The sequence below is a fragment of the Muscardinus avellanarius genome (assembly GCF_963383645.1).
Source record: "Muscardinus avellanarius genome assembly, chromosome: 1".
NCBI classification, from domain to species: domain Eukaryota; kingdom Metazoa; phylum Chordata; class Mammalia; order Rodentia; family Gliridae; genus Muscardinus; species Muscardinus avellanarius.
In genome coordinates, this window is record NC_137786.1 from 123,835,038 (window position 1) to 123,851,812 (window position 16,775).

The window sequence follows — 16,775 nt, forward strand, 5'->3', positions numbered from 1 at the left end:
ATGCCGAAGAGGAGGCAGAAAGTGCCACATTTGGATGCCCCCCTGGGCCTGCCCACCTGCCTCTGGCTGGAATTAGCCGGGCTCTTCTTCCTGGTTCCCTGGGCCATGGGCCTAGAAGGGACGGGTGGGCCTGATGCTCAGGGTACAGGGGGGCTGAGCTGGGCCATACACCTTGACAGCCTGGAAGGTGAGAGGGTAGATGAGAGCCTAGGACAGCAGGCAGATGCCGTGGCCCAGGCTGCAGGGCTGGTGAATGTTGGGCGGATTGGCGAGCTCCGGGGACACTACCTCCTCGTCCAGCCTGCTGGTCACAGGCAGGCCGTAGAGGTGGAGCTCATCCGGCAGCAGGTGGAGGCTGTGTTGTCCAGGCATGAAGCTGTGCTCTGGCACTCAGAGCAGAGGCTGCTGAAGCGGGCCAAGCGCAGCCTGCACTTCAATGACCCCAAGTACCCGCAGCAGTGGCACCTGGTGAGTCCAGCCCTGAGTGTCCATTTTGGATGGGAGGGTTCTGGGCCAGCTCTCCAGTGGGCTTTGGACTGCATCCCTCTACAGCTGTTCCACCCCAGACCTTGAGGGAAATATCGGGGGTGGGTGCAGTGGCTCTCCCTCAGCCCTACCTTCCCCACCCTGTCCTCTGGTCTAGGGGGCACGTGTGCTACAGCCAGGCTGGCAGCTTATTAGTGCGTGCCTCAGTTCCCCACCCCCATGAAATGGAGATGTAACTGCCCTACCTCATAAAGTTATGGTTTGGACAAATGAATTAATATATATAAATACATACCTGATACATGGTAGATACTCTTTCATACATGATAACATATATATATATATATGTGTGTGTATATATATATATATATATATATATATATATATATTTATATTTGTGGGGGGTACTGGGGATAGAACCCAGGGGCATTCTACCTCTGAGCTACATCCCCAGCCCTATCTTTTATTTTTATTTTTTTTATTTATTTATTTTTTTTGGTGGTACTGGGGTTCCTGGAAGCCCTTCTACCTCCGGGCTACACTCCCAGACCTATTTTTACATTTTTCTTTGGAAACAGGGTCTCCTAAGCCAGCGCGCGCGGCTGGCTTCGAACCTGCGCGATCCTCCTGTCTCCGCCTCCCAAGCGCGGGGATTACAAGCGTGCGCCACCACGCCCGGCTACTCCCAGACCTATTTTATATTTTATTTGGAAACAGGGTCTCACTAAGTTGCTTGAGAGCCTCACTCAGTAGCTGAGGCTGGCTTCAAACCTGTGCGATCCTCCTGTCTCAGCCTCCCAAGCGCGGGGATTACAAGCGCGCGCCACCATGCCCGGCTTATTCTTTATTTTGAAACAGGGTCTCACTAAGTTGCATAGGGGCTCACTAAGTAGCTGAGGCTGGCCACGAACCCTGATCCTCCTGTCTCAGCCTCCCAAATGCTGGAATTATAAGCATGCACCACCACGCCTGGCTAACCGCTGACATTATTGTATAGTTATAATGTTATCCAAACCTTAACTCTAGCCACCATTCCACCCTGAGTCACCAGTGAGCAATACCAAACATCCCAGGATCAAGGCTCCGGCAAAGCTCTTGGCACTGTCTCCTGTACCCTGTTGGTCTACAACCACAGTCTGGCTCTTTAGTGGCATTCAAGGGTGAAAAGGGGTTGCCAGCTGTAAATCATCTCTCTGGGCTGAGATGTGTATCCCTGGATTCTTATCCCATCTCTCCCACAGAATAACCGCCGGAGCCCTGGCAGGGACATCAATGTGACAGGTGTATGGGAGCGCAATGTGACTGGAAGAGGTGTGACAGTGGTGGTGGTGGACGACGGCGTGGAGCACACCATCCAGGACATTGCACCCAACTACGTGAGTGGCCCAGAATGCCCCTCCACCCCACATCCTGCCTCCTTGAGGTCTCCTCCATCTCTCCCCTTCTCCAGTGGGTACCAAGCCAAACCACATAGCCTAGGGGGAGGGGCAGGTTCTTCTTTCTCTGCCTTCCTAGCTAGCTCTCCAGCCTGGCAGTTAGGGCAGGACAGGTGGCTCCAGCCCCAAGAGGGAGCAGTCCCTGGGGTGCTTTCTGTTCCTGATGCTGTTCCCTTGCAGGGGAGTAAGGAGTGTTCCCTCCCCTTCCCTGAACAGCTCTGAGCACCTTCCTCTCTCTACATCACGCCTTTCAGACTGTCCTAAATCTCTGTAACTCCAGGCTTCCCAAGCTGTGGAGCAGTGGACACATTCCCATAATAGGCAAGAATGCTGAGAGCTCGGGCACTTCTCAGTGCTGGCATCGTGTCCTTTGCTCCTATCTCCTAGCCCCTAGAGTTTGGAGAGAGAGAGAGAGAGAGAGAGAGAGAGAGAGAGAGAGAAGAGAAGAGAAGAGAAGAGAAGAGAAGAGAAGAGAAGAGAAGAGAAGAGAAAGAGAGAGAGAGAGAGATGAGCCTGTGGCCTTGGCTTAGAATCCCAAATTCCCACTTCCTTTCTCTCCCTGACCCCTCTGACCAGAGAATGACCCTTGATCTACCACTTGATCTTTCAGAGCCCAGAGGGTAGCTATGACCTCAACTCTAATGACCCTGACCCCATGCCCCACCCGGATATGGAAAATGGCAACCACCACGGCACGAGGTGTGCGGGAGAGATCGCTGCAGCACCCAACAACAGCTTCTGTGCAGTGGGCGTGGCCTATGGGAGCCGCATAGCAGGTGACTCCCTTCCCAGACAGCCGTGATGGGCTTCTCCTATGGGCACCGTGGTCATTCCCGCCCATCCCTCTTTGGGAAACTTTTGATCCCACCCTCAACAGGCACATCCTAGAGCAAAGGGTAAGCTTATAATAGGACAAATTAGCCAGGCATGGTGGCACACGCTTGTAATTCCAGCATTTGGGAGGCTGAGACAGGAGGACTGCAGACTCGCAGTCAGCCCCAGCTACTTAGTGAGGCCCTTTGCAACTCAGTGAGACCCCATTTCAAAATAAAGAATAAAAAATAGGTCTGGGGGTGTATCTCGGAGGTAGAATGCCCCTGGGTTCCATCCCCAGTACTGTAAATAAAATAATAATAATAATAATAATAATAATAATAATAATAATAAAAAATAATAATAATACAAATTAGCTCACTGATTTTTCTCAGTGCAGTGTTGTTTCAAACAGAATTTTTGAGCAACAAGTCCCACTATATAAAGTAGTTAGGGCTAGGGATGTAGTTCAGAGGTAGAGCTCTTGCCTAGCACACCCAAAGCCCTAGGTTCCATCACTTGCACCACAAGAACAAAACAAAACAAAAACAGATAAAAGTGGGAATGCTCTTGATATGGGCTGGAGGCCCCCAGCCCCTCCCTGCTCAGTCTCCTCTTTTTCTGATCACGCCCATGCCTCATCAGCTACTCACGTAGCTGTAAAGCTCCCTCTGTTTGACTACATTATACTCGCATTTTCATAATTCGCACAGTGCCTTCTCATCTGTTCTTTCTCCACAGCCTATGTCTATGGAGACTGTTCCCACAGACTCACTTCCCAGCCCCAAGTCAACTTATGGGTCAGTAGCTCCCCATCCTTTCAAGACAGCTAAGCGGCCCAGTCTTCCGCAGGTGGTGATTCTAACTACAGAGACACCTTCACCTCTCAGTCTTTGTCATAGCAGGAGATGGAGGGAATGTCTGGGAAACCCTTCACTTGATTGCTGATAAATGTTTGGGAAGTTGCTGACCCTATAGGCTGGCTGTAGTTCTCTTATTCTCCAGCAGAGGACAGCAGCCCTCTGCAGGTGAGACTTCAGCGAAGGCCAGAAACCTTTGGGTTAGCTGGGTTGGTAACTACATGATGTGACCTATCCCACTTTAGAGGGAGAAATTGAGCATCCCAGGGACAATAGTGGTGTGCAGTACAACTTGTTGAACATCTTTTATGCATCGAGCACTGTGCTAAGTGTTTATATGACAAAGAATAGAGATACAAAGGGAATCTTGGTTACCTACATTCTAGCCTGACTCTTAATATCAAACTCCAGGATTATTAACATCCAAGTTCTAGCCTGAAAGTAAAAAAATATTTTAGCTGAGCATGATGCCACATGCTTGTAATCACAGCTACTCAGGAGGCTGAAGCAGGAAGATTGGAAGTTGCAGAAGCCAGCCTGGTCAATTTGGCAAGACCCTGTATCAAAATGAAATGAAAAAAAAAAAAGGCTGGAAGTATATAGCTCAGTGGTACAGAGCTTGCTTAGCATGTAGGAGACCCTGGGTTCAATACTTAGTATTTTAAAAAAAAAGTTCAAGCCGGGTGTGGTGGTGCATGCTTGTAATCCCAGCATTTGGGAGGCTGAAGCAGAAGGAGCCTCAGCTGCTTAGTAAGGCCTTTTGCAACTCAGTGAGTTTCAAAACAAAGAATAGAATCCAGGGACATTCTATCTCTGAGCTTCACTCTCAGTCTGATTTTTTAATCTTTATTTTGAAACAGAGCCTCACTAAGTAACAGAGGACCTCACAAGTTGCTGAGGCTGGCTGTAAACCTGGGATCCTCCTGTTTCAGCCTCCCAAGTACCAGGAGTACAAGCATGTGCCACCATGCCCAGCTCATTTGGAATTTAACATATATGAATTACTTGTTCAAAGAATTTTTTTTTTTTTTTTGCAGTACTGGGGATGGAACCTGTTTCAAAATAAAGAATAAAAAATAGGGCTGGGGGTGTAGCTCGGAGGTAGAATGTCCTTGGGTTCTATCCCCAGTACCACACACAAAAATTTTTTTTTAATTCTTTGGAAGTTGGGCGTGGTGGTACACTCTTGTAATCCCAGCATTCAGGAGGCTGAGACTGGAGGATCGTGGTTCGAGGACAACTTAGGTTATTTATGCCCTCAGTGAGACCCTGTTTCAAAATAAAGAACAAAAAATAGGGCTGGGGGTGTAGCTTAGAAGTAGAATGCCCCTGGATTCCACACAAAAAAAATTCCAAATGAGTTGGATATGGTGGCACATGCCTATAATCCCAGTAATTGGGGGGCTGAGACAGGAAGGGCTGGGGTTGTAGCTCAGAGGTAGAATTCCCCTGAGCTCAATCCCCAGTACCACACACACACACACACACACACACACACACACACGCACAGAGGAATTTATTGTTTAGGTAGGTATAGTGGCACGTGCATATAATCACAGTACTTGGGAGGCTGAGAAAAGAGGATCATAGGTTCTCAGTCAGCCTCAGCAACTTAGCAAGGCCCTCTGCAACTTAGTGAGACTATTTAAAAATTAAAAAATAAAATAGAACTGGAGCTGTAGCTCAAAAGTAGAATGTCCCTGGGTTTAATCCCCAGTAACACAACATACACACACACACACACACACACACACACACACACGCACGCACGCACGCACGCACAATTCAAAATGTACAAAAGAGTATGAAAGGAAGAGTAAGTCTCCCATCACTCTAGCACTCAGTCCCCCATTTGGGAGACCAGCACTGTTGCCAGTTTCTTGTGGGCCAGCAGTGGTGAGGGATGGTGTGCCTTCAACGCCTAGGGATCCGAGTTCTGGACGGACCGCTCACAGACAGCATGGAAGCGGTGGCATTCAACAAGCACTACCAGATCAACGACATCTACAGCTGCAGGTGAGAGGGCAGGGGCTGGAGCGCCTGGGATGAGTCCTCCCATGGAAGGACAGAAAAACAGGCTGAACTTAGCAGGTCGGAGCAGAGGCCCCTGAATGAGGCTCTGCTAGTAAGGCCATTGCCCTCATTCCTCCAGACTCCCAGCTGTGGGGTGCTTAGTCATAAGCGCTGACTCCCTAGGAATGAGGGTGCCCCTTGAGGAGGGTTCCAGGCCTGCCTCGCTTTTATTTATTTCCCAGTCCCCTGGGAGAAGGTGGGCTTTCTTTTCCACCCAGGGTAAATGAAATCCCAGTGTCAGTTCCTGCCACTCTACAGAAATGTACCTGCATCTTCAGGCTATGGCTCTGGGCTCTGGTGGGGCTGGAGGCAGAACTGGGCTTGGGTGGCCCACGACATTGAAGGTCCTGTTCCTCCCCTAACCTGCACTCCTCTTCAATTTTTGACATCACGCACAAGATGTTTCCTTTAGATGAAGAACAGAGAACTCAGCCTAAGAACCAAGAGCTAACCCACATTGAACATCCCTTTGTGGGTACCATCAGGTCTAGCAGTAGATCCCTAGATTACAAGGGAGTGACCCTGTTCCTCTTTACCACCATGTACCATCTCCTGCTCCCTGGGGCCTGAGAAAAGACATTTAGGGGCAGCATAAAATAGTCTCAAACTGGAAGCACATTTCCAGGGCTAAGAAGAACCTTAGCATAGAGTTCTGTTTTCCTCTTTGGAGAAGGGATGAGCCCTCTGACTGTTAATTCTGAGAATCTAGTGGTAGTGATGGTAGTTCAGTGGTGGAGTGCTTGCCTAGCATGATCAAGCCCTAGGTTCCATCCCCAGCAACACACACACGCGTGCGCACAGACACATACACCATGGGAGTCCTGAACTGGAACCCCTAGGAGGAGAGTAAGAGCTTGGGCAGCTGAGACTGAAAGGTCTTGGTTGGTAGCTGGGTAGCCACAGCCTGGCTCCAGCTCTTCCTATGGCTATTTCTCAACAGTTGGGGCCCCGATGATGACGGGAAGACCGTGGATGGCCCCCATCAACTTGGAAAGGTAACAGAATCGCATGAAAGCGAGGCCTGGGATGTCCTCTTCACCCAGCCCTGGAAGCACCATCACCAGTCGGTCCCCCTTCTCCCAGTCCAGCCCTGTGGCTTCCTTTCAGGAAGAGCACAGCTAACCTGGGCAGGCCAAAGATGGGGACATTGCTGGTGGGGTGGTGCAGCAGTTCCTGTCCCCACTCTGTGATCTGAGAGAAAAGCACATCCATCAGATGTTCAACTTCCAGCTTGCTCACCATCTTGTGCCTGTCTCTAAACTTTCTGTGCCCAATGCCCTTTGAACTTTTGTTTCTTTCTCTTTATATTTATTTATTTGTTTATTTTGTGGTACTGGAGATTGAATTTGAGGGCATTCCATCTCCAAGCTACACCCTAGCCCAATTTTATTTTTAATTTTGAAATAGGGTCTTGCTAAATTGCTGAGGGCCTCACTAAGTTACTGAGGCTCATCTCAAACCTACAACCCTTCTGTCTCAGCCTCCCAAGTAGTTATACTTATTATAATAGATTCCCAAGTACTTGGATTATAAGCATGCGCCAGCACACGTAGCTGCTCCTTTCTCTTAAGAAGGGGAGGAGAGGGTGACTGGTCTCAGGGGCCACCTTCCCTGGCTCCTCAGCCATGCGCTAATGTTTTCATTCCTCAGGCTGCCTTGCAACACGGGGTGATGGCTGGCCGCCAGGGCTTTGGGAGCATCTTCGTAGTAGCCAGTGGCAACGGGGGCCAACACAATGACAACTGCAACTATGATGGCTATGCCAACTCCATATACACAGTCACCATAGGTAGGAACTGGTGGTCCTGTGTGTGCGAGTGTGAGAGAGTCACGTGTCTTGGTGGTCCCAGCTTCAGTATGTATCTGAATGTATGAGTAAAAGTGTCTCTTCAAGCTGAGCGTGGTGGCGCACACTTGTAATCCCAGCATTTGGGAGGCTGAGACTGGAGGATCATGGTTCACGAACAGCCTCAGCTATTTAGTGAGGCCCTCTGCAACTTAGTGAGACCCTGTTTCAAAATAAAGAATAAAAAATAGGGCAGGGGGTGTAGCTTGGAGGTCAAATGCCCCTGGGTTCCATCCCCAAACCCATAAAAAAAAAAAAAAAAGAGTGTCTCTTCAACACAGGTAGGACAAGCCCTGCCGTCAGAGCTTTCAGGGCTTCCCTGGGAACACTTTGAATCATTCCCTTGAGACCCCCTCTACCTCCATCCTACCAGGACTGGTCAGGCCTCTTCCACAGCCTGCTTGCCTCTTGTTTGAAGCCTTCCCAGACTCCCCACTAGCCAAAAATAAATGCTCTTTGCCTGTACTCTAATCAGAGGATTTACCATTCCAACTTCATTTGTTTACTTACTGGACTTCCTACCTGACTCTAGGTTCCTTGAGATCAGGGTGTGTTCTTTTCCAGACTGTCCTAATGCTTAACACAACATGTACTTAGTAAATGTGGGAGGATGAATGACCAGATAAAGGAGTGGAAGACCCTCAGTTTTGCCCTGAAGCCTACTGGAGAATGGTGTGAGGGTGCAGGGTACCTGCTACCACCTGAGGCTTCCTGTTCAGATGAGGAGAGTGGGCATTGAAGTGGCTCCGACCATTTTCTACATTCAAGATGGCCCCAGATAACTCAAAGACAGCTCTGATTATCAGGCCCCTGCTGCAGGACCAACTCCTCATCTTGGCTCTCATTCCCCCCTACACCAGGTGCTGTTGATGAGGAGGGACGGATGCCCTTCTATGCAGAGGAGTGTGCCTCGATGCTGGCGGTCACCTTCAGTGGCGGAGACAAGATGCTCCGGAGCATTGTGAGTGCCTCCCAGGCCCTCCATGCCCCTGCGCTCAGTCCCACAAGGTGTTCCACTCCCTGCTTTTCTGTCCCGCCCCTCAGGCCCCTCTGCCCTCACAGATCTGTATCTCTTAAGGTATGCCTCTTGCTGGGAGAACCACCAGCGACTTTGCATAAAACTGCATGAATCATCTTTATCTTAAAATTTTTACCTTGGAACTGGGCGTGGTGGCACACTCTTGTAATCCCAGTACTTGGGAGGCTGAGACAGGAGGATCTGGGTTCACAGTCAGCTTTAGCTACTTAGTAAGGCACTCTGCAATTTAGTGAGACCCTGTTTCAAAACAAATAATAAAAATCAGGCTAGGGGTGTAGCTCGGAGGTAGACTGCCCCTGAGTTCAATCCTCAGCAACACACACACACACACACACACACACACACACACACACACACACACAAATTAGCTTGGGATAAATATACGTATTGTTACAGAAACAAGTGTGGCATTACATAAACAGTTTCTTAAATGTCTGTCTATGGTAGAACTTGGCTTTGTACTACACTTTCTGTGGGCTTAAAAAGGTCATCGTGGCATTGCTATTTGGTCCTTGGATAAATACCGTGCGTTCTGTCATGCTTGTCCTTAGGAGCAGAGTGAGCAGTGTCTATGGTATGGGCAAGAAAGGGAGTCAGTGGGTCATCTCTAGTCAGAAAGGGCATCCTAGTCAGAAAGAATGACAGCAGCATTCTTGCCTAGAGCTGTAAGTGAAGCCATAGCATGGAGATTGTAGTAGGGGCCCAGAACTGTACCAGCCCATGGAGCCTTGAAGGATTCAGGGGTTACTGCCCATGCCTGCTGCCTGACTGGGCCAGGCTCCATCCCCAGCAGGTTTGAGCCAGACCTCAGGAATAGGGGCTCTGCCATCCCCTGTTGCCCATGACAGTGTATTGAGGGTATAGGAGACCTCAGGCAGGAGCTTGGGCCAGAGCCAACTGGAGTCAAATTCCCCAGTGGCAGGGTAGGAAGGGCTCTAAGGCCACTGGGAATTAGGCTGCTTTGTCTTTCTGCAGGGTCAAGTTCATTTTCCAAAACTAAAAATTTGTTATGCCAGTAAATGACTTCTGGTCAACACTATGTTCCAAGGCTCTGTGCCAATTGACCCCTACTCCCTCCTCCCCCGCAGAAAGAGAAAAGGGAGTAGACTGGCGTTAATGCAAGAGAGGCTTTGCTCTGCAGCCTGGGGCACCTGGAGTGCCCCACCCTAGGGCCAGGCTGGGTTTGGAGGAAAAGTAGGAACTCTAAACCCCAGCAGGATTCTGGGGACCCAGCTCACCCTGCCCGGCACAGGCTCCCAGGACCTCCAAGACATAATTGACACTGTTGCTCAGTGGAGCCTGGTTTTTCCCCTGAACTTAATTCAGCTTCTCATCCCTACCCCCACCTTCCTTCTGACTGTTATTTGTACAGAAACAAGAAGAGAGTTTATTTAGCCAAATTCTCGCCTTTGGAATGTCCTTGCCTTGGAAACCTCCTGTTGCAGTTTCCATGTAGTGAGTAGGCAGCTGGATGCTCTTTCTGAGGGCAGGGCTTAGGGGCCTGTGCTTCCCACCATTTGACTGCCTGGAAGCTTCTGTGGACTTTCCTGGCACTGCCTGGGCACCTGCCACCATGGCACGTTCATGGGCTACACAGCTGCTCATGGACTGTGTCCTTGAGGCTGTTTTCTTAGCAGGAAAAGCCAGTCTACTCCCTGTCCCCAACCAGGCTTCCCACTCTCACTGAGACCACAACTCAGAGAGTATTTGTGCCTTTCCTTCTGGGAGTGCACAGTGTCTGGTAAAGATCACAGCTTCTGGCAGCTTCTACAACAGCAATGAGTACAATGGAGAAAGGACAGCTCTTGGCAGAAATTGGCATCCTGGCATCTGACCCAGAAGAAGTTAAGGAGGAGGGAATTCTCCTGTCTCTACATGGGTACCAATGTGCGAGGGATCTGGTACCACGTCGTGAGGCAGCTTAGGTGGGGCCCTCCCCAGCCAGACCTTTGGTGGCTCCAGCATTGGTGGGACATGAGAAGAACAGATAGGCCACCTGTCCCCACTGTACCTCCCACCTCTGAGGATGGGAGGAAGGGACTCATGGGAGCTCAGGCGAGCCACCAGACAGAGCAAGGAAGCAGCTGACAGATCGTGGAGCCATGAGTCCATGCCAAGCCAGGATGGGCAAGGACAGAGCTTGTCTCCCTGGGAGCACATACCTTGTGTGTTCACTGGTGTTACTTCAGACCTGTCACTGAACTGCCACGCTGGATCCCTGGAAGTGCTGTCCCTGTTGTCCCAGCTCCAGTGGGGCCCCAGCAGCTCACCTGGTACCTCTTCTGTCTTGCCTGGTCACAGGGGTTAGAGAACTGCAGGAATAAAAAGTTGGGGTTGGAAGCAAAATTAGAGGAGCAAGAATCAGAAATCTCTCACCTGCACACAAATCCTTTTGTATGTCTCCACCTCCTCCTCCCCCGTCCCCAGCCATACCCTCAGAAGCAACCCTCAGTTTGATTATGCGGAAGCTCTTTAGAGCCAGAGGAGTAAGGGTCATGCCTCGTTAGTGGGCCCTTCTCTGGTCAAAGGCACAGCTCTGACGAAGGAAGGGCCCTCCTGAGAGTTTGTTCCCAGGCCCATACTCTTCCCCTCCTTCTTCATCTTCGGCCAGTCTCTAGCCCCTCCCCACTCCCTGTGCCACTTCCCAGGTGACCACTGACTGGGACCTTCAGAAGGGCACCGGCTGCACTGAGGGCCACACAGGGACCTCTGCCGCAGCACCACTGGCCGCTGGAATGATAGCCCTCATGCTGCAGGTGCGGCCCTGCCTCACATGGCGTGACGTCCAGCACATCATTGTCTTTACAGCCACCCAGGTGAGGTCCAGCCCAGGGAACCCCAGAGTCTGGGTACCAGGAGGCTTCAGGTTCAGGATGACCCAAATATAAGGTGCCAAGTTCCTTTTAGAATGGCATGTGTAAGGAACTGGTGTGGGGACCCCTCAAGACCACAGACCTAAACCACTTGTCCCTCTCCTTCAGGTGCTCTTTTACCTGCAGAGGAGCACTGGGCTCCCTCTTTCTGGCTCCCTCTCTAGAAGGAGGCTGCTGGGGTGGGGACATCCCAGGCTTTGCCCTTTTGTCCTGTCTCTCTTGGGGGAATCCATTCCTGGGGCCTCAGTAGGAGAGCATGGATTGGATCAGCCAGCAGGTGTATGGGGGCCAGAGTCAGACTGTGGAGTGTATCCTGGCCATGCAGGTGACTGACTGGGGCTTCTGCTTTCAGTATGAGGATCGCCGTGCAGACTGGCTCACCAACGAGGCCGGCTTCAGCCACAGCCACCAGCATGGCTTTGGTCTGCTCAATGCTTGGAGGCTTGTCAATGCAGCCAAGGTGAACAGATGCTGGCAGGGTGGGATTCCCTGTGTGCAGCCACCGAGGGAAAGGCCAGTTCTTAAAACATACCTGCCACATCATAGGCATTTAATAAGTATCCATCCATTTCACCACCTCAACCCTTTTAGTCTCCTCCCAGCTAGTAGCCAATTTACAAATGAAGAACACACTCAGCCCTGTAACTGAAGTCCCTCCACTTCCAGTGACCAGCAAAGGGAACCTAGTATCACCGGGACCCTTGGGCGCCGTGGCTCCCGTCCTCTACCCTGGATGTGGCCGTTTCCTCTGGCTTCTTGACATGGTGCCCTGAGGTGCATTCCAAGGCATCAGCAGAAGCCTCGGGGTGGGAGAAGAGGGTGACAAACGCCGGGCTGGCTGGGCCTTTAGAAATCACACTGACAAGCATGCCTGCGCATGTGTGTGAGGCTGAGTCTAATCGGTCTTGTTTGTTGCTGCCATCCGCCTTTCCTTTAATAGATCTGGACATCTGTCCCCTACTTAGCTTCCTATGTCAGCCCCGTGGTGAAGGAGAACAAGGCTATCCCGCGGTCCCCCAGCTCCCTGGAGGTCCTGTGGAATGGTAAGTACTCGCCACAGAAGGATGGATCTCAGGTCCGAGGTCTGGGCGGGTGAGGAAAAGCCAAGCTCGTCCTCCCTGCAGAGTCTCCCGCCCCTTTCCTTCAGGAGCTGAGCTCCAGCCAAACCTGTGGCGTTTTCTTTGACCATTTTAGGACATGTTGCTGCTTCTGAGTTGGCTGGCCCCTAGCTGCTTAAACAAGACCTTTCTCCTGAGTTCCTAGTAGTGAAAAGCTGCTGAGCAGCTGGTTGGGAAGGCGGTGGCAGTGGAAGTGGGACGTGGGGAGACTCAGCAGGAGTTGAGAGAAGTTCCTGGGGCTTCCATGCTAAGACCTTGCCAGACAACACGATCCAGCGCAGTGGCCTTTGGATGAAGTAAAGGAGCTGGGAATTCCTCCCATTGATTCTCAGGCTTATTTCATAGAGAGCCAGGTGTGGTCTATTGGGGATGGCCTAGAGGTATAAATAAAGGTCATCTAGACTAGTTACTGGTCCTCTACCCCCAACTCTGTGACATCTGGGGCCACTAGGGTTACCTGAAGGGGTGAGGGGTGTTGCTGCTAAGTCAGTGATGTGGTTGTGTGCTGAGCACAGAGGCGGTAGTCCTTCCTGAGAAATGGGAGCTGTGTTGGATGCTTGTGCTAAAAGACTGCGCAGTTTGTTATTTTGTGCCCGGGATGGAAACTGGGCCATTGTGCATGCTGAGCACGTGCTCTACCACTCAGCTACACCTCAGCCCCCATGCATGTTCCCCACTTTTCTCCACCCTCACCTCCATGGAGGATTTGAAGGATTTTGACAGCAGAGTACTCACTGCCACAACTCTGTCCTTGCTTTCTGTCTTACTAGGAAGTGCTCACCCCAGAGCTATTGCAGAGGCAAAGTGGCCACAGGAGGGCGCCCAGGAGGGGCAGGCCCCCTTGGCCAGAGTGCTGAGGAGAGTGGAGTGTCCACTCTCCAGTTTCCCTGCACATGGAAGGAGACCTAGAGCTCTGTCACTACGTTTCCCGTAAAAGGAATGCCATCTTAGAAAGGGCATAAAGCGTTAGCCAGGGCAGAGACGTTTAGAAATATGCCCAGGAGCAGCCGCCCCGGAAGCCTGGGGCTTTGCCTTGCTATCTTAAAATGCGGTGTCTTTTTCCCTTTTCCTCATCAGTCAACAAGGGAGTCAATGTAGTGAACCCTGGCCTTCCCAACTTTGCTACCCTCTGCTCTCCACTAACCAGGCGATATTGTCCTGTAGTCTAACAAACCTGCCAGGGTATTAAGGCATCTGGCAGCTGCTTGTCACTAGGAAGCGAGAGGAAGGAGGAGAAGGTGTCCTGTGGGGAGGAGAGGACAGTGGCCTCATGGAGAGAGCAGGGTGCAGAGGTGGCTCCAGAGACCAGAGAGTGTGACTAGTGCAGCCCTCCACAAGATGCCAACAGCCTGCGCTCACCTCAGAGACAGCGAAGGTAGATTCTCTGGTGTGGCTATATTTGACCCTGAGTAGACACAGTAGAGTGTTCACACTCAAGGGCTGGCTTAGAGTGTGAAGAAAGTTCAGGGAGGATGGACCTGAGTACTACATCTCACCCCTTTCCCACACACAGAGGATCTGGGTGATTCCTTGTCAGGGGCTGAAAGGGAAGTTCTCAGAAAGCAGAGGGAGACGAATGCTCTCTCTGGAGGAGAAGGTGAAGCCTCCAAGGCTCTAAAGCAGCATTGTCTTTCTCTGGTGATGGAAACAGTCTTGATCTATCACCACAGAGCCCGTTGAGCATTTGAAATGTGGCTAGTGTAGCTGGGCGTGGTGGCACACACTTGTAATCCCAGCATTTGGGAGGCTGAGACTGGAGGGCCATGGTTCACGGACAGCCTCAGCTGTCCGTGAGACCCTTTGCAACTCAGTGAGACCCTGTTTCAAAATAAAGAATAAAAAATATGGTGGGGGATATAGCTCAGAGGTCGAATGCCCCTGGGTTCCATCTCTAGACCAGCAAAATAAATAAATAAAAGAAAAATAAATGTGGCTAGTGTAACCAAGGAGCTACATTTTACCAAGGGGCATTCTACCTCTGAGCTACACCCCCAGCCCTATTTTTTTATTCTTTTATTTTGAAACAGAGTGTCACTGAGTTGCAAAGGGACTCACTAAGTAGTAGCTGAGGCTGTCTGCAAACCAATATCCTCCTGTCTCAGCCTCCCAAGTGCTGGGATTACAAGCACACCTGGCTTGTAATTAGAACTAATTTGAGCCAGGCGTAGTGGCGTACGCCTATAATCCCCGTGCTTGGGAGGCAGAGACAGGAGGATCGCATAGGTATGAAGCCAGCCTCGCTGGCTTAAGAGACCCTGTTTCCAAATAAAAATATAAAATAGGGCTGCGAGTGTAGCACGGAGGTAGAAGAGCTTCCAGGAACCCCAGTACCGCAAAAGAAAAAAAGAAAAAAAAGAACTAATTTGAATTTATGAAGTGGCTGCCATATTGGGCCACTTAAAACACAAGAATGGATGGGCGTGGTGGCGCACGCTTGTAATCCCCGTGCTTGGGAGGCGGGGACAGGAGGATCTCACAGGTTCGAAGCCAGCTGTGCTGGTTGAAGAGACCCTGTTTCCAAATAAAGTATAAAAATTGGTCTGGAGTGTAGCCCGGAGGTAGAAGGGTTTCCAGGAACCCCAGTACCACACACAAAACAAAACAACAACAACAAAAACCACACACACACACAAGAATGGTTTTCAGTTCTCTCCACTGACTGGAGGTTGGGAGAGAAAAAGGGATGGGGCTTTGGCTTACCTAGACCAGAAGGTGGGTCTGAAGTCTCCACCATAGAGTAGGAGGGAGCATGTGTTTCCTCCACAGGAGAGTCTGTGTATTGGAAGGGTCCTCAGCCGCCACTTTGTACCCATCCTTCATCCTTCTGTGGGGCTTAGTATACTCACTAACTCTCCATCTGCCCCGTGAGTCCTGCTCCTCGCCTCCCCATGCCTTCCCCCTCCCGCCATCTTGCCCCTCTGCTGAACCTTCCTGCTGCTCTCAGCCAGTAGCCTTTCATGTGAACTCACAGAATCCACTGCCCCTCTTAGCACACACTCCTTCCTTACTCATGGTGCACCTTTCCTAGTCTGATCAGGGGCTACTTCAGATTCCATCCTTGTTGACCTGCTTGCTGCGCTCACCCAGTAGTGAGACTTCCCAGCCGTCACTCTCTTCCTCTTGCTCCATACACCTCCTCTTTCCTCTCTGCCGAGTCACCAGTGTCTTCGATTGCTACTCCCAAGCCCTGAGTATCTTCTTTTTTTATTTAATTTAATTTAATTTTTTTTTTTTTTTTTGCGGGTCTGGGGATGGAACCCAGGGGCATTCGACCTCCAAGCTACACCCCCTGCCCTATTTTTTATTTTTATTTTGAAACAGGGTCTCACTAAGTTACAGAGGGCCTAAGTAGCTGAGGCTGTCCATGAATCGCGATCCTCTTGCCTCAGCCTCCCAAATGCTGGGCTTACAAGCCACCACACTCGGCTGCCCTAAGTGTCTTCTCGGACTCATTCCACAACTCTGTCCTCCCTTTGTGTCTCATTTCTTGTTGAAGTAACTGTATCTAGGTCTGCAGCTACCACCTCTCCACACATGACTGCTCAATCTAAATCTCACCCCAGTCCCTCTCCAGTACAAAGGATAGAGATTGTTATAGCTCAAAACAGATGATGGGCAAAAGAAGGGCTGGCATTTCTGGGACAGTGTGGGAGAAAGACTTCAACTCACCAAAGACCAGATAGTAATAAGAAGATGAAGATCACCCCCAAGCTCTGAGTGCTTTTTACATGCCACACTCTGTATTAGCTTTTGCTTTTTGGTTTTTGTCTTTGTTTGGTTTTGTAGTGCTAGGAATGGAAACCAGGGCCTCATGCATGCTAGGCAAGCGCTCTGCCACTGAGCTGCACCCCAAACCTGTATTAGCTCATTTAGTGTGTTAACTCATTGAATTCAGGTATAAATAGTTATAGTATACTTACATGCATTACCATCTAGCCCCCATCCACGCCAATAAAACGGGTGTAGCATGTCACCGTGTACGCTCGTACCACAGATGAGTGTGTCTTTTTCAATTCTCTTTGCTCCAAAACATGTCACCGCTCTCCAGTATGTCCCTTCTCTGCCACTTCAGTGCTGTCTTCCACCTATACCATGAACTTGTGTGTGTGTGTGTGTGTGTGTGTGTGTGTGTGTGTGTGGTATTGGAGATGGAACCCAGGGGTCTTCTACCTCCGGCCTACACTCCCAGACCTATTTTTTAAATATATATTTTATTTGGAAACAGCTGCAA

The 16,775-nt window shown here is 50.5% G+C and overlaps 1 protein-coding gene across 1 annotated transcript in view; it reads left to right on the top strand.

The window, feature by feature from the left end:
• Positions 1–16,775, top strand: part of PCSK7 (proprotein convertase subtilisin/kexin type 7) — a gene marked incomplete at both ends in the record, with an annotated part of 29,950 nt that continues 13,175 nt past the window's right edge. Inside the window, 10 exons of the mRNA XM_080703559.1 lie at positions 1–468; positions 1,728–1,862; positions 2,533–2,698; positions 5,521–5,611; positions 6,609–6,663; positions 7,319–7,457; positions 8,375–8,475; positions 11,202–11,369; positions 11,779–11,886; positions 12,367–12,469. Coding sequence (XP_080559685.1) covers positions 1–468; positions 1,728–1,862; positions 2,533–2,698; positions 5,521–5,611; positions 6,609–6,663; positions 7,319–7,457; positions 8,375–8,475; positions 11,202–11,369; positions 11,779–11,886; positions 12,367–12,469 — 1,534 coding nt within the window. The remainder of the gene's footprint in view (positions 469–1,727; positions 1,863–2,532; positions 2,699–5,520; positions 5,612–6,608; positions 6,664–7,318; positions 7,458–8,374; positions 8,476–11,201; positions 11,370–11,778; positions 11,887–12,366; positions 12,470–16,775) is intronic.